General features: G+C 42.6%; 1 protein-coding gene across 4 annotated transcripts in view; it reads left to right on the forward strand.

Moving 5' to 3' along the window:
- Window positions 1–27,500, forward strand: part of LOC147017774 (uncharacterized) — a 236,648-nt gene that overhangs the window by 166,764 nt on the left and 42,384 nt on the right. For 3 of the 4 annotated variants that reach the window (XM_085847678.1, XM_085847677.1, XM_085847679.1), the window contains 4 exons: window positions 7,488–7,620; window positions 9,176–9,256; window positions 21,548–21,669; window positions 22,331–25,409. In XM_085847678.1, the coding sequence (XP_085703804.1) occupies window positions 7,488–7,620; window positions 9,176–9,256; window positions 21,548–21,669; window positions 22,331–25,409 (3,415 nt within the window). The remainder of the gene's footprint in view (window positions 1–7,487; window positions 7,621–9,175; window positions 9,257–21,547; window positions 21,670–22,330; window positions 25,410–27,500) is intronic. The other variant, XM_085847680.1, reaches the window with a different exon arrangement.

Genomic DNA, 27,500 nt, shown 5'->3' on the forward strand with positions numbered 1-27,500 from the left:
GCGTGATAGGCGGCTCACAGGACAGCAGCTTTAAGCACAGCTTAACAATGGTCGAAGTAAGGAAGTCTCGGTTTCAACTGTGAAAAGAAGACTTTGAGCTGCAAGTTTGACAGGTTGAGTGGCAGTAAGAAAGCCATTGCTAAGATGGCAAAATAAGAAAAAGAGGCTTGCCTGGGCCATGAAGCAACGCCAGTGGACTACTGAAAACTGGAAGAAGGTCTTATGGACCGATGAATCAAAATTTGAAATCTTCAGTTCATCACGCAGGGTTGTGGTATGCCGTCGAGTTGACAAAAGGATGGTTCCTAAGTGTGTGACACCAACTGTCAAACATGGAGGAGGAAGCGTGATGATCTGGGGCTCTTTTGCTGGATCCAGAGTTGGCGACTAGCACAGAGGGACTGGCACCCTGAACCAAAAGGGCTACCACAGTATTTTGCAGTGCCATGCAATGCCCTCTGGTCTATGCCGAGTTGGTCAGGGGTTCATCCTACATCAAGATAACGACCCGAAACATACCTCCAGGCTATGTCAGAACTACCTAAGAAGAAAAGAACAAGACGGTAGGCTTCAAATCATGGAATGGCCAGAACAGTCTCCAGACTTAAACCCCATTGACCTGGTTTGGGATGAACTGGACAGAAGGGTGAAAGCAAAGCAGCCTACAAATGCAACACATTTGTGGGAACTTCTGCAACAGTGTTGGGAAGAACTTTCCGAACAATATTTGATTTCCATTGCAGAAAGAATCCCACGAGTATGTTCGGCTGCTATATCTGCAAAAGGTGGCTACTTTGATGAGTCAAAAATTTGGATTAAATTTTGTTTAACAAAACAATTCCATGATTTCTTTTTTTATCTGCAATTGTTGATTTGTTCTATGTTTTAATTTCAGAGTACATTGAAACATTAAACTGCTTAAATTTCAGTAAAAACTGGAAAAATGGGGGTGTTCTAAAACTTTTGACCGGTAGTATATCCGGCCCAATACATTTTTGAAACATCATGCAATATATATATATATTTTTGGTCCTGTCTCTCAATGGTGAAGAATCACTTTAAAAATTCTAGTAGTCCTAGCCGGATCCGGATCCTCACCAAAATCTCATCAGTTTGTTCTTGTCACACACTCGACCTGTCCACCAAATTTCATTTGGATCTGTCTGCAACTTTTGGAGATATCCTACACACAGACAGACAAACAAACAGAAGGGTGAAAGCATAACCACCTCCACCTTCGGCGGTGGAGGAAACAATTTAATTTTACTTGGCACTCCTTGGCTGAAATGTTTAGTTGACAGAGCACATCTGTTGTGTATTTTCCATTGGTTAAGAAGGATGAGTCTGGATTGCAATGTTTTTGCTTTGAATGTTCTGCAATGCGCAAAAGGATGTTTGGTCCTGTGAATGCAGCAGAATTGTTGTGGATCTTCCATTCGATGACGAGTGTGCTGATTTTCAGAAGGCGACATGACTATTGGGGTCAGTTGCTTGACACTCTATGGCAGCAATTCATCCGTGACCTCGGTCTTGCTTACTCTGACCCTTGGCCGAGTATCACTAGTGAAAGCAGACACTTTGTTCTTCATGGTACGTGGAGCTTTCACCTTCGTAGTTGAAGAACATGATCCGTCATTATATCCCGATGAAATCATCAGACTGAGGTCATTTTGAATCTTTGTTTTCTGCCGAACGAAGAATGCAAGCATCCAAAATGACAGAAAGGTGACATTGTGGGTTTCATTATAGTTGAAAGCTTCCATCCTCCAATGATCCACGAGGTCATGTGGAAGCTTTCCTACGATTCGTTTGAGGAACAGAGATATAGCCAAAGCTGCAAGTCTAGGAAGGGAACCATTGTTTTTGGCAGCCTTAACTTCCTTGATGTTGTTGCTAAACTTCTGCAAAGTTTTGTGGTCATGAGAGACTTGAGGCAAAAGTTCCAGCTTGCTTAGCAATGATTGTGTGACTGCTTCATCGCTGCCGAGTCTTTTTTTTTGAAGGCGATTCCAGACCTGCTTCAGACCAACATCAGGGTTAGAAATGTAAACTCGGTTAAGACGCTCTATGAGTGCTTTGGATTCTGAATCATCAGCCATATATTGAACTATGAGGTTTAGCTGTTCATCAAATGTTCACGGTACTCCTCTGATCATGTTCTGGAAGGCCGTATGCCATATCTTGAATTTCTCGGACTGATGGTCAAACACAGAAATACTATTTCAAACTAAATCTCGACGAGACAAATGGTTTCCACAGTCCTGCACGGCAGGCATCACTGATGGCGTGATCGAAGGCTTGACTTCTCGACCAAACAGTGAATGGCTAGACACTGGTAATGTTGCTGGGTGGGTGGTGTATGTCCTCACAGCATGTTCGGGTACTGCATTGGTGCACATTGGATTTGGTGAGAAATAACCTGATTGGTTGTCCGTTGTAATCACACTGGACAGCGATCTATGGTCAGTAGGTATACACGGTGGGATGCCAAGCGGTCATAAACGGAGCCGGGTTTGTGACCCACGACCTCTTAACAGGGCACGTTAAGACAGTGGACATCGGTGTGCAGCTGTGACCCATAGCATTGGAGAAGGATGACGACACGAAGATTGTGTTTGAGGCACGAGTTGGTGTCTGGTGAGTTGCGTCCAATAGACCAGGAGCTGGCATTGTATTGTACTGAACAGACAGAACTTGCCTATTGGACACATTTGATGTCGATGAGTTCTCCATGGATGCTGGTGCTGCAGTGTGAATGACTGGTGAAAGGAGGTCTGTCTGAAATAACAGCATTCCCACTTTCACTGCAGATGTAGGTAATCCAGCTGCCAAAATGTTGTCGAATCTGCCCCAACACAGCGTCAGACCGCTTCCAAACGGGCCTGAGCCACGGCAGCCTCTTCCTCCCCCCCCCCCCCCCCCGCTTCATCTGTTTGAGATGTATCTGTTGCTGCATAGCTTTCAATTGTTGCTGCAGCTGTTGCTCTTTGAGTAGCAATTGAGCTTTGTCCGATTTACTTCACATGGCAGCTCTGACTGATGCCTCGGCTGCTTCTGCTTTGACCTTCAACAAGAGCGAAGACCTGTAAGAGTTGGACGAAACCCAGGAGCCAGTGACAGACCGCGTATGAAGCGAGCTCGATGTTGTGGCTTTTCTTTCTCCCGGCGGCAATACGAATATGAAGTCAGATTTTTTTACTATCCTGGAACAGCGGACGTGTCCTGATTCTTGAATAAGAATGCTCTGGGCAGTTTAACCAACACTTGCAGAGGTTTAAATCAATTTTTGTTTATATAAAACACAAAGTGTGTCAGTAAAAACCGTGCCTTTTCCAGATACATGCACACGTCCCACCAGACTGGGCAACTCCCTCCCCCCCACTTTTCTCGCAGAGATGACACAACACATGAGTGGAGCATAAATATGCATGAGGTAAAAACATGAATATGCATGAGGCAAAACTTAAGTGGAGCACGAGTATACGTTTTACATTCAAACTTGGTTACCTCACAATGTGACCACAAGTCCTCCACCTGACCTCACCTGTACAGAAGGTACAACACGGTCCGCCTTATCCTATTGGCTATTGTGCTTGAAGATTACAATCACCGCCTTTGTTGGTGCACATGTTACATGCAACATAACTGACAGGTTCCTGATACAAGTTTATTAACCTTACCAGAGGAGAGGGTATTGCATTCAGTTGTTACTTGGTAAAAAAAAAAAAATTTGACGAGTATGTTGATCAGTCCAGTTTATTCGTTCACTTGTAAAATCGAATTTTTTCAAGTATATTGGTCAGTCGATTTTGTTATTCTGCCTTGTTTTTTTTTTTTGTTTGTTTGCAAGTAAGTCTGTCAATTGCCTACATGTCACAATTCGAATCAGATCATCATGAAACTTTACTAAGCTGTTGAGTACCAAGTCTCCACTGACGAGCCGATTGATTTTGAGGTCTGATTTCTAAAATCGTCATGTTTCATCCGATTGACTTGTAAATTAATCAGCAATTGCATCGTCCAGCACTGAAGGGGAAAGCAACTATTTTTGAGGTCAAAGGTTAACTCGAGGTCAAACTTCTAAAATCATCAATTTCAATCTGAAAAATAATCAATTTTCATCCGATTGACCTGAGCTTTGATCAAGATTGTCAATTTTAATCGTAATGAAATGGACAGTTTGATGTATCCATGGCAACCTTTGGAGAGGGAGGTGGATTTTGCAAGTATCATGCTCTGCACTACGTCTTTTTCTTTTTACTTGGCAAAATAACTTTTTTTTTGCCAAGTATGTTGAACGCCTCCATTTGTTTGTGGTTGTTGGGTGGTCGCTGGACTACCGTTATGCTCAGGTTTTCCGTCTGTCTGTATGTATGCAATGGACAGCTCTGGAGGCCAGATGAGTCAACCGATTTTGATGAAACTTGACTGGTAGGTTCATACCAGGATCCAGTTGTATGCTTTTGAGCACCGTTGCTATGGACGCTACCGTTGCCAAGCAACGGGACTTTGAAATTTTTGAAAAAAATCCGAAAAAATATTTATATATCTTTTTCGAAAATCAAAAATTGGCTTCCGCGCTTTTATGCGCACTGTAATCAACCTTTGTCAAAAATTTTCAGCCCGATCCGTCAAAAACTGTATGACTAGTATGCAATTATATAGCGACCACCCATGTCACCTACCGACTTGTTTGTTTGTGTGTTTGTCTGTCCGCTCACCTCCAGCCCAAACCGCTCAGCCTCTTGTTTTGATATTTTCGGAGATTACGGTCACCATCCCTGCGACGGTCACGCATTGAAGTTTCGTAAAATTTGGTCGACCGAAAAAGTCAACATAGGCCCAAAGGTCAAAGGTCATAGGCCCAAATTTTCTAAAATCCTCAATTTTCATCCGATCGACTTGAAATTTGAACAGGATTTGCAGATGAGATCAATGAATTCAACCACCTATTATTTTTGAGGTCAACGTAGACCATAAGGTCCACCCAACATAGGCCAGATTTCTAAAATTGCCAATTTTCATCTGATTGACCTGAAATTTGAATCCCATTTGCATATCGGCTTACTGAATACAACCACCAATTATTTTTGAGGTCAGCATATGCCAAAAGGTCAACATTGGCCAAAGGTCAACAACTTAGGAGCACCTAAAATTCTCAATTTTCATTCGATTGACTTGAAATTTTAACACGATTTGCATATCAGCTCACTGAATGCAACCACCAATTATTTTTGAGGTCAAAAGGTCAATACAGGCCTAATTTATAAAATTGATAAGGCCAAAAACTCGTGTGTGTGTGTGTGTGTGTGTGTGTGTGTGTGTGTGTGTGTGTGTGTGTGTGTGTGTGTGTGTGTGTGTGTGTGTGTGTGTGTAAAAATTACAGGCCCAAACCGGGAATCGAACCCAGGTCCTCCTGCAAAAACCATACCAGGCCCTCTCATGAGCAGGCCCTAGCTGCTCCTATGGTTGGCAGCGAGTGCCCCGGAAGCAGTGGGGGGGGGGGGGGGAAGAGAGTGGCACTTGTATGTGTGGAAGAATTGCGTTGTTCAGTCGGTGGGTCGCCCAGATAGCTTAGATGGCTCAGCACTGGAACAGTTTGCCAGAGGATTTGATTCCTGGTCTGGGCCTGTAATTTTTCCACATATATTTATGATGTTGGTTCTATCCTGTTCATTTCTAATTATACACATCATTTCTCAAAAAGTTGTGAATGAGTTTGACAAAATTAGGTGAATGAGTTTGCGTAAACTGTTTAGCCCGGCGGATGTATACGCTCGGCCTCGTGTCGTTCTACTTTGTTTTGTTTTGCCAAGCGTCACTCCATGAGTGAAAATTCATTTGTCTGTCTGTCTGTCTTTGTTTGTCCGCACAGAACTTTCGTGTTTTTCTTTCAACCGCTTGTCAGATTGAGACAATTTTCACCATTGGTGCGACTATTCATGTAGAATGTTTTTATGATAATTATGACGTCATAAGTCATGTCGTGTGGCAGCCATTTTGGAAAAATGGAAAACTTTGGATCTCTGTATCACTGAAACCACACCAAGAAAATAATTGAAAATTGCTACATGGCAAGTACTCATCATGGGGAATAAGTGTGATTTTTTTTCTTTTATGATGTCACTGGTGCCTTCGCTATGACGTCATAATTGCATATGTAGAACGCGACATGCGATCAGTCGGAAATTTTTTTAGGGTCATCTGGGGATAAATTGGCCCACAGAAAAAATATTGATGCCATCGGCCACATGATTTGGCAGTTACATTTCTTTTTTTCATACCATCAAAAATCTTCTCTGAAATGGCTGAAGAGATTGAGGCGAAACTTTACAAGTGTGACCGCCTATCTATGAGTAACAACGTTAACAAATATGACGACTTAGGTCACATGGTTTGGCAGCCATATTGGATTTATCTGCAAACTCATAAAAATCTTCTCCAGAATGGCTGAACAGATCGAGGGGAAACTTCACACAAATATTCCCCAAGCCTTGGGGATACCAGGATATTCACGAATAATTGATAGGTCACATGGTCTGGCAGCCATATTGGATTGAGGAAAAATCTTTAAAAAATCATTTCTCTTGATTCACTTCATCAATCGACATGAAACTTCACAATTATGATCTAGTCGTGATGGGGAATATTATTTTTTGGGGGGAAATTTCATCCTGATTGCACGCATGGTCTGGCAGCGAGAAATATTTTATTTATTAGTCTGGTTTCTTTTTGATTTTTTTTTTTGTTGGTGTTGTTCAATAAGGCTCACTTGGCTGTGCCTGGATGGGTTTGAGAGTAGAGGAGTAGCGGCTGAAACCCGCATCCTCTCCGTTGTCTGAGATTCCTCCTGATGACTTCATCTTTACTTTTTGCTTGTTCGGGTTCCTTCTGATTACTCTGATGCAGGACTGTACCTATTTGGTCTTCCATTTGATTTGAATTGAATATATTTTTTTAATCCCATTCTGAATTCACTTGAATGATAAATGTCATGGGTCAGGATCAAGTGTCCGATCAAAGCGGAACGTCTTGGTATCCGGTCATTACTCGCAGCAGTTATACAGTGGCAGTTCTAGTTATCTCTATTATTAATTATGTAACAGACCAGTACACAAACGTCACACAAAATACACTGCACAAAACTACACAAACACCACACAAAACAAGTCCTTGCGAGGGTCTGCCATCTCTTATAGCTCTTTTTCTTGTTCTAATTTACTTGAGCAAATGGACCATCCACATTCTTAATGTTTTCTACCTCGGAATGCCCCCCCTCCTTCATATATATATATATATATATATTTATTTATACACACACACACACACACACACACACACACGATCTTGCATCCTCAACAACTCATAAATCAATGTATGTTTTTAATCAGAAGTAAAGTTTTATATCTAAAAATTGATTTTATTTTACTAGACCAACTCTCTCTGAACATGTCTAACTGCTTACCCCATTTGCCATTGCTGAGCAGAACCATGTTATCGTGAAAGTGCCTCCTTACCGTGATGTTGGAATTGCGGCTCCAGTTACCGTTGGCATCATTGTCAGCAGCAGTGCTGGACACTCCCATGAAACACAAGCCTTCACGTACACTCCTGTACCTGGTCAGTTGGTTAAATCCTTCAACTGGTAAAGAAAAAGTAATGTTGATGCATGAAAAGGAGACAGAGTGGAGGGAACAAGGGAAGGATGGTGGGGGGAGGGCAAGCTTGGGTCAAGATTCCTTTATTTTCTGCACTGGGGGGGGGGGGTGTCAAGATTCCACTATTTTCTGAACATAACATGTAGATGTCGCTGTTTGAGTTCAATGAATAATCGGATGTTAGTAAACAATGGGCAGTTACTTTTTTTTCTTGTTTTTTGCCTATTACCATCAGACAAGATATGACTTTTGAAATGATGTACGATACCAAATGAGGCCGTGTGTGTGTGTGTGTGTGTGTGTGTGTGTGTGTGTGTGTGTGTGTGTGTGTGTGTGTGTGTGTGTGTGTGTGTGTGTGTGTGTGTGTGTGTGTGTGTGTGTTATCCAGAGTCGACGTGAGAATGTAAATGTATGAACCCAACACCTATCAAGGAATTTTCTTGTATTCCTGTATTTTCCATGAGTCCAATTTGCATTGAGGAACAAAACCATGATGGTTAATCATCTCGAAATTGCCACTCCTTCGTCTAAATGCTGAAAATTATGTTAAAAAGACAATTTGAATAACAGATTTTGCACTTGCAACGGGAGGTTAAAAGTGCCCGTCGAGCACAACCGAATCAGTGTAAAATCACACACACACACACACACACACACACACACACACACACACACACACACACACACACACACACACACACACACACACACACACACACACACACACACACACACACACGATAATTTGAACATCCACCAAATTACATTGGATCCCGTTTACATTCTGCCTGCCACTTCTTGCTCGATCTGTTCTCGTCACACTGGCTTTGAAGCCAAACAAACATTAAGCATGTACTATGCATGTTAGTTGTGAGGATATTGAACTGGCATCCAAGAGGTTTATGGGTTCAAATTCAGTTTTGAAGGTCACTGTGTTAAGATTTGGAATCTAAAGCCTGGTGTTGCCTGAGCGGTTAGGGTGGTGGCTTGGGATCCGAGGGTCCTGAGTTGAAGCCCCGTTTGTCCCCGCTGAATTAACACCAGGGGGTTGACTCAGCCTGTCGTCCTTCTGAGGTCGGTGAAATGAGGACCAATGTGGCAGCTAAACGGCTGCACATGAAGGGATGGGGTATTGATGGATTGATTAAATCTGGTATTTGTGTGGAACAGGCATGATGGGCCGAATGCCCTCCTTATGTGCCTTAATTCCTTGTAAATCCTTGTAAAAAATCCATGTCATGCTTTTGGAAGCTGAGCTAGTTTTGGTAGAATTATCATCGTGTCACTTTCAGATTGTCAGTAAAAACCCATTTTGCTCATTTATGTCTTTTGGGGAGGTTTAGGTCCTCGTCTACCCATCTATACTGTGGTTGACTGCTCATGTACTCTTAGCGTAATAGGATAGGCACTAGTATGCTACCGATTTGAAGTCTCATGATTACACTTTTAGATGTTCATCATTGTTTTAACATATTTTAGATGTGATTTGTAAATATTTTGATGTTTTGTATTAACAGCAACACAATGTACATCATCTCTCAATGTTAAAAGTGAGGAAATGACAGATTCAACATGCACCATTGAAGAGACGACAAAAGGTATCGTGTGTGCATGGTTTTTATGCATGTTTCTGTTGGTATTGTAAGGAGGATGATGATCGTCGTGCGTGCGTGCGTGTTTTTGTTGGTATTGTAAGGATGGTGTGTGTGTGTGTGTGTGTGTGTGTGTGTGTGTGTGTGTGTGTGTGTGTGTGTGTGTGTGTGTGTGTGTGTGTGTGTGTGTGTGTGTGTGTGCGTGCGTGCGTGCGCGCGCGCGCGCGCGCATGTTTTATGTAAGTTTTTGTTGGTATTGTAAGGATGCTGTGTGTGTGTGCGTGTGCGCATGTTTTACGTAAGTTTTTGTTGGTATTGTAAGGATGATGATGTGTGTGTTTTATGTATGTGTTTTTGTTGGTATTGTAAGGATGACAACGGTCATTGTGACGGTGTGTGTGTTTTATGTGTGTTTTTGTTTGTATTGTAAGGATGACGATGGTCATCGTGATGGTGTGTGTGTTTTATGTATGTGTTTTTGGTGGTATTGTAAGGATGACGATGGTCATCGTGATGGTGTGTGTGTTTTATGTATGTTTTTGTTGGTATAGTGAGGACAATGTGTATGTTTTTGTTGGTATTGTAAGGATAATGACGGTGTGGCTATATTTTTTGTTGTTGTGAAGATGATGACTGTATGTATGTGTGTTTTTGTTTGTATTGTAAGGATGACGACGGTCATCGTGACGGTGTGTGTGTTTTATGCATGTTTTTGTTGGTATTGTGAGGGTGTATGTTTTTGTTGGTATTGTGAAGACAATGTGTATGCTTTTGTTGATATTGTAGGGATAATGATGGTGTGTGGCTATATGTTTTTTTGTTGTTGTGAGAATGGTGACTGTATGTATGTGTGTTTTTCTTTGTATTGTAAGGATGACGACGGTCATCGTGACGGTGTGTGTGTGTGTGTGTGTGTGTTTTATGTATGTTTTTGTTGGTATAGTGAGGACAATGTGTATGTTTTTGTTGGTATTGTAAGGATAATGACGGTGTGTGGGCTATATGTTTTTTTGTTGTTGTGAGAATGGTGACTGTATGTACGTGTTTTTGTTTGTATTGTGAGGATGACGACGGTCATCGTGACGGTGTGTGTGTGTGTGTGTTTTATGTATGTTTTTGTTGGTATTGTGAGGACAATGTGTATGTTTTTGTTGGTATTGTAAGGATAATGACGGTGTGTGGGCTATATGTTTTTTTGTTGTTGTGAGGATGGTGTCTGTATGTATGTGTTTTTGTTTGTATTGTAAGGATGACGACGGTCATCCTGACGGTGTGTGTGTGTTTTATGTATGTTTTTGTTGGTATTGTGAGGACAATGTGTATGTTTTTGTTGGTATTGTAAGGATAATGACGGTGTGTGGCTATATGTTTTTTGTTGTTGTGAGGATGGTGACTGTATGTATGTGTGTTTTTGTTTGTATTGTAAGGATGACGACGGTCATTGTGACGGTGTGTGTGTTTTATGTATGTTTTTGTTGGTATTGTGAGGGTGTATGTTTTTGTTGGTATTGTGAAGACAATGTGTATGCTTTTGTTGGTATTGTAAGGATAATGATGGTGTGTGGCTATATGTTTTTTTGTTGTTGTGAGAATGGTGACTGTATGTATGTGTGTTTTTCTTTGTATTGTAAGGATAACGACGGTCATCGTGACGGTGTGTGTGTGTGTGTGTGTGTGTGTTTTATGTATGTTTTTGTTGGTATAGTGAGGACAATGTGTATGTTTTTGTTGGTATAGTGAGGACAATGTGTATGTTTTTGTTGGTATTGTAAGGATAATGACGGTGTGTGGGCTATATGTTTTTTTGTTGTTGTGAGGATGGTGAGTGTATGTATGTGTTTTTGTTTGTATTGTAAGGATGACGACGGTCATCGTGACGGTGTGTGTGTTTTATGTATGTTTTTGTTGGTATTGTGAGGACAATGTGTGTTTTTGTTGGTATTGTAAGGACAATGATGGTGTGTGGCTATGTTTTTTTGTTGTTGTGAGGATGGTGACTATGTTTGTGTGTTTTGTGTGCGTTTGTGTTTCGTGTTGTGAGGAATCAAATTACTTGCCTTTTGTGATATTTTTAGGATGTGGAAATTGACAAGTTTGCTTGTTGCTTTGTGATTTGCTTTGAGACCGTTCCCAAAGCTGATACTTGTCTTACCCAGAAATACTGAATGAAATTTGCTGACTGACTTTGTTCGCAAGCTCCACATTCATTCAGAAGGGGGGAGTAGCATTAAATTAACATTAAACAGGGGGAAATAACAGCCGAGAAGCACACACACACCCACACACACACACACCCACACACACATGCACGCACACATGCACATCCGACACTGGGTGTACCCGTGGGGTCTAGATCGCCATTCTGGGGATGAAGTGGGGGAGGTGCAGCACAGACAAGGAGACAGCTTGGTCCATGAGTCGTTCCTTGCTGTGAGGAAGATTGATGCTTCAGTACGGGGAAGGCTCCGTTTGGTGCAGCATGGATAAGGAGACAGCTTGGTCCATGAGTCGTTCCTTCCTGTGTGGAAGATTGATGCTTCAGTACGGGGAAGGCTCCGTTGAGTGCAGCATGGATAAGGAGACAGCTTGGTCCATGAGTCGTTCCTTTGTGTGGTGAATATGGATGCTTAACAAATGGGAAAGGGTTCATTCAGTCTGAGTGACCCTCTAGTGGAGATGACCAGTGACAGCAGTGCTTGCACACACACACACACACACACACACACACACACACACACACACACACACACACACACACACACACACACACACACACACACACACACACACACACACACACACACGAATCGTGATTTTTACACATACACATGCACAATTGTGATTTATACACATACATATCAATATGTGGCCATATACATATTATATGCCAGATATACACATACATATATTTACTTCACATATTATACATTACATATCTCACACACACACACACACACACACACACACACACACACACACACACACACACACACACACACACACACACACACACACACACACACACACACACACACACACAAACACACACAACCTCTTGGGGAAAGCAAAATGGCTGGCTGAAACAAAAATATGCCAAAAATAACAATCGGTCAAAGAAAATGACGAAAGGAACACATATCCCTCATAGGCTGAGGCCGAAGTCTGTGCGGCCACGCTGAGCAGCCAGAATGTGTGCTGAAAAGGATAATGACTGCACCTTCTCCAGTGAGGAAGGGGAACCCCGCCTTACGACAGTTCAGCGCTCGACACCAAAGCTAAAAGCAAAAAAAAAGATGTCACCTGTTCAACAATCAACAACTACGAAGTTCCAGACGAATTGGCAAAGATTAAATGAACAGAGCTCGAGCTTAGAGGAGAAGGAACTCATTCTCCACTGCAAAACTTATTCTGCACATGAAGCATGGGGGACTAACGGTGAAGGAGAAAGGTTCATAAACCAGTTGACAATCTGGTTCATGAATGATGATCCTTTACCGAAAATGGAGGTGGAGATTTAACTTCCTCCCACCTCATGAAAACCACAAATGGACAAAACAACCTATTTGAAACGATGCGAGTTGTCTGTTTGCCATTCATGTCTGAGCACATACGAGATGATGTTGAGATCAAAGGTTCAAATCTTTCATGCTGTACATGTCACTAAAAGTTAAGCATCAGCTTTAATACTGTGAAATAAATGATGGATTTTGCAGTTTTTGAAATTTCTTCTTCAAGTGTATTCAAACTTTTGCTATTGACAGAAGGGACTCGTTCAGGAATTTGGATGTGCAACATTTAACATCCCCGAAACTACATGATCCTGGAAATTTCTATACAAATCATTCAACAATATAATCTCAGTACATGTCGACACACGACCTGCTGGACATCAATATTTCTATAAGTTGGCCAACTAAATGTGGTTTAAGTCGGTTGTGGAATAGCTGACATTATTCAACACAAAAATTTGTTGAAGAGTGCCATCATGATGGTTCAAGGGAGTTCAAGGAGAGACAAGGAACCATCAGACTGGACAGTTCACAGAGATACCTAGTTCAGGTAGTCTAAACGTTAGAACCTCTTGAAGATCGTTTTCTTGTCATCTTTGCCAGAAGAAACTACTTTTCACAATCGCAATTTCTCCAGAATGACCTGCAAAGAGAAATCAACCATTGAATTTTAAGAGATCAATGATGAAACCAGAAAAAGCACAGGTCCAAGAACACTGCCTTGGGGAATTCCAGCCTGGACTGGAAGAGGAGGTGAGAATTCCATAAAGAGCCACACGTTGACTGCGCCAGAACAGGAAGTCCACGAGCTATGAGTGGAGATTGCCTTGCATACCATAAGAAGATAGTTTGGTGAGCATTGTGGGATGCCACACTGGAGCGAAAGCTCACGATGTGTCTCGGGATATGGCTCTGATCTCATGTTTGGCATTTAGGACCTCCGTCCATTGTTGGGAAAGCAGAAGCAGCATGTCCAGGGTACAGTGACCTGGTCTGAATCCAAATTGATGGTCGAAAATCAAGCCATTGGAGAAGAGGAAGGATTTGATGTTGGAAGCAATGATGGATTCCATAACCTTGCTGATGATTGGGAGCAGGTTGATTGGTATATCGTTGCAAGGATCTGTTTTTGCACCTATTTTATGCAGAGCGGTAATGTTTGCTGATTTACAAGCAGATGACAGATGACGTTGAGTAAATGAGAGGATGAATAGAACAGAGAGATGGTGAGCAAGAGCAGAGGCACAGGTTTTTAGGACACGTGGGCTGATGCTGTCTGGACCGGTTGCAGAATCTGAGTCGAGATTTCACAGCAAGCTCTCCACCTTGTCAGGAAAAAAGGAGACATTGTCTCGGAACTGCTGGGTGGGACTGGGTAAGGTGGTACAGAAAGCGATGGGTTTGGGACACAAGATTTAGGAATAAACACAAAGTTTAGGAATACAGCCTTTTCACGTGCAGTGTCAGCTGTGTAGCCATTTGAGGTAATGGAGGCGAAACATACACCGGAAATATACTTAACCAGACACCACCAGGATTTGGAGGAGGGAGACAGGTTTGAGAGTTTATACTTGAGATTAGAAAGATGTTGTTTTACTCACTCTCCTGAGGGTATACATACACTTGTTACGAGCTTTGTAGAAGGAACTGAGATTGCTTTCAGTCGGATTTGCCTTCCATGAGGTGACGGCAAGTTGTTTCAGGACAACTGCCTCGCCACAAGCTTCAGTGTACCATGGGTGGGAGGAACGGTAGGACAACTGAAGACGAGATGGGATAAATCTGTGCATGAGAGAGAGCAAGTTTCTTTGAAAGAATTCCCAGGATGAGGTGATATTGGAGAAAGAAGAAATGGGAGACCAGTCTGGAAGTTTGATGGCTGCTTGATGTCCTTGCCAGTTGGCCTGAGTGAAATTCCGGACTCGCCGGCGCTGAGGTGGTTCTCTAATAACGGCCAGAGAGATGTCCACTTTGACAGTCATTTGGTCAGATGAACCGATTGGAGCAGAAGAACAGGTGACATTTTCTGGGAAATTGGTCAAAATCAAATCCCGAAGAGATAGAGTACCGTTGGCTGAAAGTCGTGTCGAGAAGTTGACAGAATGTGTCTGTCCCAGTGAGTCACAGAAATCCTTTGCTGAAGTGCGATGGCAGATGAGAGAGATACCCACACCCAGCCAACCGGCATGATGGCAATTGAAATCACGACATATGAGGAAGAGAGAGTTTGATGAGTGGTTAATAGTTGACTCCATTTAAAACTCGCTCGCCGAAAACATGGACCATCACTGATTGGTGGACGGTACAACACCCAAATGAACAAGAGGTGGGAGTGGAAGGGGAAGCCGTAGCCAGAGGTATTCCCGGCGGTGTGAAAGAGTGAGGGCAGTGCATGGAGAGTGAGGAATAGAGTTTTTGATGAAGAGACCTCCCGGAGGAGGGAGTAACTGGGGAGAGAAATAAGGAGTCAGAGATGTCTTGAAGGAGGAAAGTTTCTGTCAAACAGAATGGCATGATATCCTGGAGCAAAAGCTGCATTGTCGACGACAAGATGCGTATAAGCCTGTATTTGGGTCAGTTGTAGCCTCGCACTTTATTAAAGCCATTTCTGTGAATGTCAGTAGTTTGGCGATGACTGATGCCATCGCGAATATGCACAGTGTAATATACTGATTCTCCACATACATAATGGGGGTTTTAATGTAGCATTGAACAATGCAAGCCTCAAAATTTTTGTGCTTAATTATTTCTGTGAAGAGTACATATTTGATATACGCAGTGTTTCCTACTGTCGCAGTAAATAATTTAAAAGTGTTATCGAGGGTTGCAACCACCCACATTGAGCTCTCAGATAACCACACCGAATATGGCGGCAACTACACCTCAAGTCATGGATAAGGTTGCAGCCGAGATTCCGAGCAGTGGGAGTACATAGGCACATTTACCCAAATACTCATGAAAATAGAACCTGTGCCACAATGTTGTGGGAATAGAAAACAAACTCTTCAGTTGCAATTCACAAACTTTACCCAAATTATCTCCAACCTATAACAAAATAACAGTACACCAAGATGTTTTAGTGCAATCTCTGAATTATGAAACCAGGGTGGAAGTCGGTCTGTGGACACGTTGAGACGTTGTCTCAAGCACACGGTGTTCGACTTGATGGTGTAGTAAGGAGTAAGTGCAGTTGCATCCCATTTCTAATGAAGGTACTGCTTCGTCGTGTTGTACTACTTTGTCATCTGGTTTACCTTTGTGAACTGGATAATGAAGCGGTACAAGAGGATGGCGATGTAAGATTAGTGCAGTGCAATGGTGTTGATAAACATTGCTTTGTTTATTGTCTCCGTGCAAAACACTGGTTTAAAATGTTTATATCATCACCATGCAAGCAGAGGAGATGCTGGTGAAGTTACTTTGCTGGGATCACTTGGCAACACATTGCATCATCTTTTTATTAGGTTTCCAGTGGGTTTCCCACTGGAATCCTATTATTCTTGTAAAGATTATTATTATTATTATTATTATTATTATTATTATTATTATTATTATTTGTTATTTGCTTAGCTGTCAAGTGAGAAACTGGCTGTTGTTTCTGCTGTTAAAAATGCTGTGAAAAAAATATGACACCACCACTTTGCTACTGGGAATCACCCCCCACATGATGAATGGTCCCATAACACAGGAGTCATCATCCCGCCACAGGTCGTCGTAAGCCCAACCGAAACACGGCGCCCCGCCAAAGCATATTCCAGATAGCTGAGTTAGGCTCCATCCACTGAGGCCGGGCTTGATGAACTCCAACAATAAAGTATTCTCAGTGATTATCCCCCCCCCCCCCTGAGTTGTCAGCAGCATGATGTTACACAAGTGTCAACCCATCAACAAGAAGATGTTTCATTGCTGCAAACTCAGCAGTTGTTGCAGGAGTAGATTTTGCAACAAGACATTTCATCATTTCAACCTCAACAGCAGAAACAGTCATTTCCTCACTTGACAGATTGGCAAGAACAAAAAAAAAAAAAAAAAATCTCACCTGTGCCTGAAGGAAGCAGTTCAGTTTGGCATTTTTGAGATGAAATCGGCAAAGCCTAGAAAGGAACGAAACTCATTGGAATTACCCTTTAGAACCTTATAGAATTATCATAAGCCTGGTGTTGGCGCAGTGGTAAGGGCAGTGGCTTGGGACCCAAGAGGTCCTGAGTTCAAGCCCCGTTGGGACACTGAATTAATATATGTATGTATATGTATATATATATATGTATATATATATATATATATATATATATATATATATATATATATATATATATATGTGTATATATATAATGTGTATGTGTATATATATAATGTGTATGCATATATATATAATGTGTATGCATATATATATAATGTGTATGCATATATATATATATATATATATATATATATATATATATATATATATATATATATATATAAACCAAGTCGAAAACACCAGGGGGTTGACTCAGCCTGCCATCCTTCCGAGGTCGGCGAAATGAGCACCAGTTGTACTGGGCCCGGTGTATGCCCCGGTTAGAATAGGTGTACCATATCCCTGTGTGTCGTAAGAGGCGACCAGGGTTGCGTCAGGAAGGGCATCCGGCGTAAAAACCTATGCCAAATCATTATGCGGACAACAAAACGAATTTCCATACCGGATCGGTCGAGGCCCGGGTTACCAACGACCGCCACCGGTACCGGTGGTCAGCAGGGTACCAGTGGAAATTGTGCTACTGCTGGGCGAAGGAGGAGAAGGAGACAGGGAAGGCGAGTCCGGAGGCAGTGGGAGAGGGGGAAGGGTAGAAGTGTGGAGGTGAGAGTTGGAACTCTGAATGTTGGGACAATGACTGGCAAAGGGCGAGAGTTGGCTGATATGATGGAGAGAAGAAAGGTGGACATACTGTGTGTACAAGAGACCAAGTGGATGGGGAGTAAGGCGAGGAGCATTGGAGGTGGTTTCAAACTGTTCTACCATGGTGTGGATGGGAGGAGAAATGGTGTCGGGATAATCCTGAAGGAAGATCATGTCAAGAGGGTATTGGAGGTGAGGAGGGTGTCTGACCGAGTGATGAGTGTGAAGTTGGAAATTGAAGGGGTGATGATGAATGTCATCAGTGCATATGCCCCACATATGGGGTGTGAGATGGAATATAAAGAAGATTTCTGGAGTGAGTTAGATGAAGTGGTGGAGAGTGTATCCAAGGATGAAAGAGTGGTGATTGGAGCAGATTTCAATGGACATGTTTGGGAAGGGAATAAAGAGGATGAGGAGGTGATGGGGAGGTACGGTCTCAACAAGAGAAATGTGGAAGGGCAAATGGTGGTTGAGTTTGCAAAAAGAATGGAAATGGCAGTGGTAAACACGTATTTCAAGAAGAAGGAGGAACACAGGGTGACATACAAGAGTGGAGGAAAGTGCACACAGGTGGATTACATCTTAAGTAGGAGATGCAACCTGAAAGAGATTAGTGACTGTAAGGTTGTGGCAGGGGAGAGTGTAGCTCGACAGCATCGATTGGTGGTCTGTAGGATGACTTTAGAGGTGAGGTTGAGGAAGAGAGTGAGGGCTGAACCAAGGACCAGATGGTGGAAGCTGAAGGAGGAAGACTGTTGCGTGAAATTTAGGGAGGAGGTGAGACAGGCGTTGGATGGTGGTAAAGATGGGTGGGATGATTGGGCAACGACAGCAGAAGTTGTGAGGGAGATAGCTAGGAAGGTACTTGGTGTGACATCTGGACAGAGTAAGGAAGATAAGGAGACTTGGTGGTGGAATGAGGAAGTACAGGAAAGTATAAGGAAGAAGGGGTTGGCGAAAAAGAAGTGGGATAGTCAGAGAGATGAAGAAAGTCGGCAGGAGTTCAAGGAGTGGCGTCGAAAAGCAAAAAGAGAGGTGGCTAAGGCCAAGGAAAAGGCATATGACGAGCTGTATGAGAAGTTGGATACAAAAGAAGGGGAAAAGGATTTATACCGATTGGCAAGACAGAGGGACCGAGCTGGGAAGGATGTGCTGCAGGTTAGGGTGATAAAGGACGCAAATGGGAATGTGCTGACGAGCGAGGAGAGTGTGTTGAGAAGGTGGATGGAGTACTTTGAGGAGCTGATGAATGAAGAAAATGAGAGAGAGAGAAGGTTGGAAGAGGTGGAGATAGTGCATCTGGAAGTGGGGTGGATCAGTAAGGATGAAGTGAGGACTGCTATGAAGAAGATGAAAAGTGGAAAGGCGGTTGGCCCAGATGGTATACCAGTGGAGGCATGGAAGTGCACTGGAGAGAAGGGGAATGTTAGTCAGTAGGAGTAAGACGGAGTACATGTGCGTAAATGAGAGGGAGGGTGGTGGTATGGTGCAGTTGCAAGGAGTTGAGGTGGGGAAGGTGGATTGGTTTAAATACTTGGGATCAACTGTCCAAAGTAACGGAGAGTGTGGGAGAGAAGTGAAAAAGAGAGTGCAGGCAGGATGGAGTGGGTGGAGAAGAGTTGCAGGAGTGATTTGTGACAGAAGGGTAGCTGCAAGAGTGAAGGGGAAAGTATACAAGACGGTAGTGAGACCAGCTATGTTGTATGGTTTGGAGGCGGTGGCGCTAACAAAAAGACAGGAAGCAGAGCTGGAGGTGGCAGAGTTAAAGATGCTGCGATTCTCGTTGGGAGTGACGAGGATGGATAGGATAAGAAATGAGTGTATTAGAGGGACAGCGCAGGTAGGACGGTTTGGAAACAAAGTGAGAGAGGCGAGATTGAGATGGTTTGGACATGTGCACAGGAGGGAAACGGAGTATATCGGGAGAAGGATGTTGAAGATGGAGCCGCCAGGCAGGAGGAGAAGAGGAAGGCCAAAGAAGAGGTTTATGGATGCGTTGAGGGCGGACATGCGGGTGGTTGGAGTGTCAATGGAAGATGTGGAGGATAGAGCGAAATGGAGACAGTTGGTCCGCTGTGGCGACCCCTAACGGGAGCAAGCCGAAAGAGGAAGAAGAAGAACCTTATAGAATTACCCTTTTGAACCCTGTGGAATTACCTTTTATTACCATTTATAATGACACTTCACAATTTCCATTTACAATTACACTTTTATCATGACTTACCCGTACGTCTCGATGCTCTCCATCCTGAATTAAAGTTTACGTTTGAGACCGGGAAGTCAAATGTACTTCCCTTTCGAGATGCGTTAGTCAAGAAGACTGAGGATGGATTCTTGCCAACAATCTACTTACTGCAAGGCTCCCTTCACTCTGTACTACACATGGTGGGACTCCTTTAGCTCAACACGCCTTAAAATTGCCCTCAAGAATAGCCTTGTTCATAGAGGTGGGCCACATGCTCACCCTGTCGACTTGCTGCTGCAATTGAGCGCATTTAAACCATTCTCCGGGACAATAGCTACCCTGAGCGACTCATCTGAGGGTTCATTCAGCGCAAAACTGCTAATTGGTCTGAGGACAATACATTTGGACCAGAACCGTGTCCGGTTTACCCTAAGCTGCCATGGAAAGGTAAAATCTCTCAAAAGTTTGAACAGGTGAAACGGTCAGTTTCACAATGTTACAACTCTGTTGCAACGAGAGTGATTTTTACCAACCACAAACTGCTCCCCTCAGTCCAGAAAGATGTGCTCCCAACCATAAAACTGAACAATGTTATTTATGAATTTCAGTGCCGGTGTGATCCCAGGTATGTAGGTCGCACATCACTTTGACTGGAGGATCAGATCAAGCAGCACGTTCCATTGGCAATCCGGAACAACTTGGAGACGGGTCGTTCACAACCATCCCGTACATGTGAGAACCCAACAAGAATGCCTTCTCAAAGTGATTCTGTCATTGGTCAGCACCCCTTGAACAATCCCGAATGTGCCCAGGACAATCACGTTGAATGGTTCCAGATTGTGGCACGTGTGCGTACTGAAGCACATTTACGTGTTCTTGAAGCCACATTTATACACACACGAACTCCTGTTCTTTGCAAACAAAAAGAGTATGTACAAACAATGCATCTGTTCTGGCCTGGATCCATAACAAATGGGGGGTCACGGGTTCCCTCGGTGCCTCAAGACCAGTATGTGCACGTTTGTGTCAGTAACAGTCCAAAGAAACAATCCCCAAATGTCTAAACAAATAAATTGTTCCACTTTGTGTCTGCATTTCCGGTATTCTTGCATGTGTCCTGACGAGCTGCAATCCGAAAAGCTTCGACAATGTCTGTTCTTTCTTCTGCTATTTTCAAATTTTGTACTATCAAACGTTTATTTGTGTATATATATATATATATATATATATATATATATATATATATATATATATATATATATATATATATATATATATATATATATTCCCCCCCCCCCCTTTTACCCTTCTCAACCATTCCACTGAACCACAACAAACCCCAAGTGAGATAGCGAAACTCTCATTTTCGAAACAGTGTACTAGTTTCCAAATGTCTGCTCTGCATGTGGTTTATGAATTGGTTATAAAGACGTGAAAATGGCAATATTGGCACAATACGTATAAATTGTAGTTCCAGACGTTCCCTTTATAAGAGAAAGCCCTCACTTTATTATTATTTTTAACCATTTATTTTCAAGGACGGTACTGTGTAGGTTTTGGTTGTCCTTATCCTTTTGCTTGGTTTGATTTTATTAGAAACACATTGAGAATTAAACGTTGTTCTTATTTGTTCATTTGTCACCTGTCCAACAAAATGTATTGTATAATATTGAGGAAATTGTGCGAAAGGTTTCACGTGCATTGTGCACGTACCTTTGTAGAGGGAGCTCAGATGCTGTTGCTGCCGAAGCTCGACGATCCGTCGATCATGGACGTGTCTACTCCCTTGTGTTTGACCATCAGACATGGAGGTGATCAGAAACTCGGACCTTCACTCACGGAGGTGATTTTTATATCGTATTATATTAATTTTAAAGCCTATTTTTACGGCCAGCACACAACCTGCTGACTGTATTTTCGGAAAACCATTTTGCTTGTGTTTGCTGTGCTTCCCACAGAGAACATTGCTTGCTTCTATGACAGCTGATCAGATTGTGATCAGGCCAGACACCATGTTATGTAATGAAGTGTGCAGGAATATTAAGAGTATTGATGTTCTCATTATCAGTACCATCTAGTCTCTCTTGTGAATAACTTCAAGGATGTCACATAGAACATGTTGGGAGACAAAGCCTGGTGCAGTTGTTGGTGTGATTTTACATTACTCATGTCGGTGGACGAATAGTAATAATGGAAAATTGAAAACCTTGTTGGTGTTTTATGGAAGGTAGAGAATCTAAAGGGGAATGAAAATGAAATCTGAAGGGGCTGAAGGGGTCGGAAAAAATTCATAGTAAAAAGGACCTTTTGCACAAGTTTGGTGATTATTACTAAACATAAAGCTACTTTTATGTTGAAAGTATTTGCATGTAAAAGCTTTAACGATTCAAATTGGCAAGATATGCTTCCGGTGGATTTGCAAGCTTTTAAATCATGTCTTCCGTCATTCTACCTTGACATCCAACACTTGTATTTTTCCTCTGCCTTCCATTCTTTCCCAAAAGCCAGGGGGAGTTGAAGTATCGTATGAGGAGTCACCACCCAAAGAGCACGTGGAAAAATCTACAGCCAAGCAGTTTTCGTTGTCTTCCACCTCATGGATGAAGCCAGAGGGTTTGGAATCCTGTGCAACCACTGCCTTCTCCTCTCTTTTGGAGCACCAGGAGCAGCAACATCCTGCTCCTCCATCTCAACAACTACAAACGAAAGATAAAAAATTGCATTTGCCCACTTTGGAGGTGCAGATGCAACCAATTTCCTCACCACCTCAACAGCAGCAGCATGATGTTACACAAGTGATGACCCATCGACAACAAGATGTTCCATTGCTGCAAACTCAGCAGTTGTTGCAGGAGCAGTTTTTGCAACAAGACATTTCATCATTTCAACAGCAACAGCAACAGCCACTTCCTCAGCAAGAACATAAATTGCAGCATATATCTGTGTTACAGTCGAAGCATCAGCAACTACAACAGCCAGATACAAATGTATTGCAACCTCAACAGAATGTCCAGCAGCAGGAATTTGTCCAATTACAGCCGCAGAATTTACAACAGCATGATTCACAGTCGCAGAATTTGCAGCAGCAAGACTTGGTGCAGTTACATTCTCAGCAGCAGCACATAACACCGTTGCAGTCTCAGCATTTGCAGCAGCAAGAAATGGCTTCGTTGCAGTCTCAACATTTTCATCAGCAAGACATAAATCAATTACAGTCTCATCAGAAACAAAATCCGACTCAATTACAATCTCAACATTTGCAGCAAAAGGATATGGTGCCAATACAATCTCAGCAGCAGCATGTTCAGCAGGATATTGCATCGTTGCAATCACATCAGCAGCAAAATGTAACACCGTTGCAGTCCGAGCAGGATCTTGTACAGCTTTTACAAACTCGGCCTTTGCATGTGCAACACCATGAAGTACGGCTATCTCAAACTGAGTTGCAACAACCACAGATGCAGCATTCAGAGCCATCGCTTTGTTTGTCTCAACAGCAGGAACAGTTACATTGTCAACAAGTTGAGCAGCAACATCAGCCACTAGAAGAGCAGCAGCAAAATCACTATCTCCAAGCGCAAATGATGCACACCCCACAACAGCTTCAATTTCAACAGCAACAGAATCGGTCTTCACAATCAAAGCAATGTATTTTACCACAAATGCATTCACCTGATAATCATTCACATCAATGGGAGCAACAGCAGCCGGTGCAACCGTTTGTTGGTTCTGGATTTATGTTACGCATGCAACATTCTAATACTGGCAATGAAATGTCTTCTACAAACCAGTTACCAGCAGTTCCAGAGATTCCATTTCCTGGCAACCATAATCCTTCGACGATGCTGCTCCAGGTGCCACCATTAACACTCGACGCGGGCATTAACTCGAACAGATGTAGTGGCGACCAGCCATCTTCGATGGCTCTTCTGCAAGAGGTTGGCTTGCCAGTGTTTGGGCTACATGCTGCAGAGGATGAGAAAATGGAAGAGTGTTGTGAGCAAGAACATGCAAGTGGAACAGATGTGATGGGGTCCACTTGTGACAGTTCAATCAAGAGTAGGCCACAGCAGACGGTTGTCGATGCTCCGCAAGCTGGTGGTGGTATGTGTGCTGAGGATCTTGAAACTGTTAATATGGTCATTGAGATGCAACAGGCACTTGAGGAAGCTCATTCACAGCAGAGTGATATGGCCACCAGACATGCCCCTGCAACTTTCCAGTTGCCAGAAGTGATGGACATGCAGGCAAGCATTGGAACAAAGACTATCAATCAAACGCTTAAAGACAATGCATTCACAATGCTCGTGTCTGATCCTCCTTTTCCACCTGTCGTCTCAGAGCCAGGCGAATCATGCAGGTCTGAACCTCAGGCCTCATTCTTTCCAGTCGATGCTGATCAAAATGATGAAACACCATTGAAGGTATCTGAGCTGCATTCACCCTCCAGTAGAATGCATGCAGAAGAAGTGCTTCATATTTTGGGCAATTCACAAAGCCAGTATGACATAATGAGTACTTTACCTCAAAGTGTGCCACCCACTGCGCCTTGCCTACATACTGCCTCAGAAGTTGTGGTCAGTGCACCAGCAGAGAGTTGTGTTGAGAATGTGGTCAAGCTACAAACAGTGGAAGCTAGGCAGCAACCAATGTTGTTTGACATATCACAGCTAGACCAGTCCAACCTGAGTTCTCTGTCTTTGAGCACGAACAGTAGTACCAGCATCAGATATCCTGCAGTTTTTTTGCAATCGAAAACCAAGGATGACACTTTTCAAATGAGCAAGCAGTTGAAAGTACCAATTCAGTCACAAAGTAAGAAACTATTGACTTGTCCTCAAATGTTGCATTTCACATCAACTGGGGTTATGCAAACAGAGTCACCTGACCCTGAAGCTATGCAGTTGTCAAGCTCAATGAAACTTCCAACAAGTGTGGCAATGATGCAACAATCAATGCCCTTTATGTCTGCGTTGCAGGCCCCGCTTGCTGTTAGCTCCACGTTTGGGCGGGCACAAGCAACTGTAGTCTCTTCAGTTACAAAGGCAGCAATGGCAACAGGTTCTGGAACATTTCAGGACACCACAGCTAAATCAGGAACAGTAGACTGTGGGCTATCTCAGCAGACAACACTCCTCTTACCACCGGGAGCACTTTTATCGACAGCACCAAGTCTTTCTCCACAAATACAGCTTGCCCCTATATCCTCACAACCCATAATAAGTGTGTTGCCCACACAGGCATTACTGGCTCCCCAAATCGTGAACTGTTCACCAAATCCAACTGTGTCACATGTTTCTGCTTCTCAAGCCCGGCCAGTTTTTATGACTTTGTCCTCTGGGGCCAATGGACAGTGTGTCTCTATGTGTGAAATACCAAGTGCTCTTCCTGGGCCTGTGACAAATGTGATGACTCCATCGAGCGGCATTTCGGTTTCCGGTATGGCAGGAGGTTTCATCCAGACTCATCTCATTCAGACTCCTCTTGTAGTCTCAAATCTACTGTCAGCCCGCCCATACCCAGTCCAAAATGTTCCTTCACAGTCGCAACCTGATTTGCTGTTGCTTGTCCGACTGAACAATGGTGAGAACAAACTTCACATGCTCTGCAGTCATTTGTACTATTCACAAGCATGACACTTCCTTTACAAATGCATGACAATGTCACAGTTAATCACACACAGGAAAAAGCCATTTGGCCCATCTTGCTTGCACTAAACTTCCCTCCCAACATTCTTGATGTTCAAGCGGTGCTCCCGAACATGGGTGTGCCAGGTGGTGGCTGGGGGGAGAAAATGGAAAGGTGGTAATTTATGGAGAAAATAATGTGCTTTGATAATGTGAAAGGAAAAATTGATGGTGGAGGTCGGGGGAGGGGTGGTGCAAGGAGGTACATAATAGACGTATGAGGCAGGATTTATTGTTGTTGGTTTTTTAGGTCGAGGGTTGAAAGTGATTGGGCAATGAATTATCACAGCCGACACATTCACGGTTGACAAGACCCACACCAATCAAAATCATACCATGTTAAAATATTCAAACATCACAGCAGGCACACAACAGCCACAGATGATACCCATCCAATACCATGTTTGTTTGTCTCTGCAACCTCTATCCCCATTACTTCTTGGTACTTGTACAACTCCACAAGGGCGGTTCAAGGTTGACATGGACTTTTAATAGTTGAACATGTACTAAAATAAAAGGGTTAATTGCAGCAGACCCTCACCGTTCTTGAAAAACCTAGCTTTGCGCAAAACCGTGATGCGCAAAGTTATGACATTATCAGGAAAATAGGGTTGGGGGAACCAACTCTAAAACTTATCGACTTTTTTGCCTAAACCAGTAAAAATGAAAAACACTAAAAATTGCATTTACTTTTGATGATTATTATGATTGAGGGTGTTGGAGGTTATGGAAATGACATCAACGTCCCTGGTTTGGGTCGTCAGGGTGATCTTTGTGAAGGAGGTGATCTTTGTCTGCTTTGCCTTGTTCTGCATGTCCTTTTAGACCTCCATATGAGGTGCCATGACAGTGTGTGTCACTCTCGCGTTTGAATTTGAAACACCTCTCCATGAAGACGAGTGAAAACCTCTCAAGAAACGTTCCTCATTCTCCTTTATTCCAAGTGTTCTCTTTCACGCTCTTCAACTTTATCTTATTTTCCCCCTCCTCGCTTCAAAACAAACAAACAAATATTTTTCGCTCGAAAAAGAAACATTTACCACTTCCTCCTCTTATTTCCTTCCTTGGTTCATTCTTTATTTCTTCCTTTCTCATTATCTCCCAATTGAACCACCATGCCTCATAATTGAATTAATTTGCTTCTTACATTAACGGCTTTTAATAACATTTTTATCATTTTTCATTTGCCTTATTTCACTAAAACCCATATCTTCTTGTTCTTCTTGTTCTTCTTGTTCTTCTTGTTCTTCTTGTTCTTCTTGTTCTTCTTGTTCTTCTTCTTCTTCTTCTTCTTCATAAAACCCCACATGTTCTTCTTCTTCTTCTTCTTCTTCATAAAACCCCACATGTTCTTCTTCTTCTTCTTCTTCTTCATAAAACCCCACATGTTCTTCTTCTTCTTCTTCTTCTTCATAAAACCCCACATCTTCTTCTTCTTCTTCTTCTTCTTCATAAAACCCCACATGTTCTTCTTCTTCTTCTTCTTCTTCATAAAACCCCACATGTTCTTCTTCTTCTTCTTCTTCATAAAACCCCACATGTTCTTCTTCTTCTTCTTCTTCTTCTTCTTCTTCTTCTTCTTCTTCTTCATAAAACCCCACATGTTCTTCTTCTTCTTCTTCATAAAACCCCACATGTTCTTCTTCATAATCATTTACAGTCACTAACACCCCACAATGTAATTAAAAGACGAGAAAAGTAATCGCACAACATCACATGACAAACTAAATCTCGCAATGTCAAATGATAACAAACAAAACCATGCGATAGATATCACATATCAAGCTAAATCATGCAATAACAAATTAAGTTATGTGATATCACATGATAAACTCAATCAAATGATATCACATGATAAACTAAATCACACAATATCACAGATAAATTAAATCACGCGATATCACACGATAAATTAAACCACGTAATATCACACGATATCAAACTAAATCGCATAATATCATGCAATATCAAATTAAATCATGCAATA

The sequence above is a fragment of the Eptatretus burgeri genome, chromosome 11 (genome assembly GCF_056783735.1).
Source record: "Eptatretus burgeri isolate ZD-2024b chromosome 11, Ebu_testis_v1, whole genome shotgun sequence".
NCBI classification, from domain to species: domain Eukaryota; kingdom Metazoa; phylum Chordata; class Myxini; order Myxiniformes; family Myxinidae; genus Eptatretus; species Eptatretus burgeri.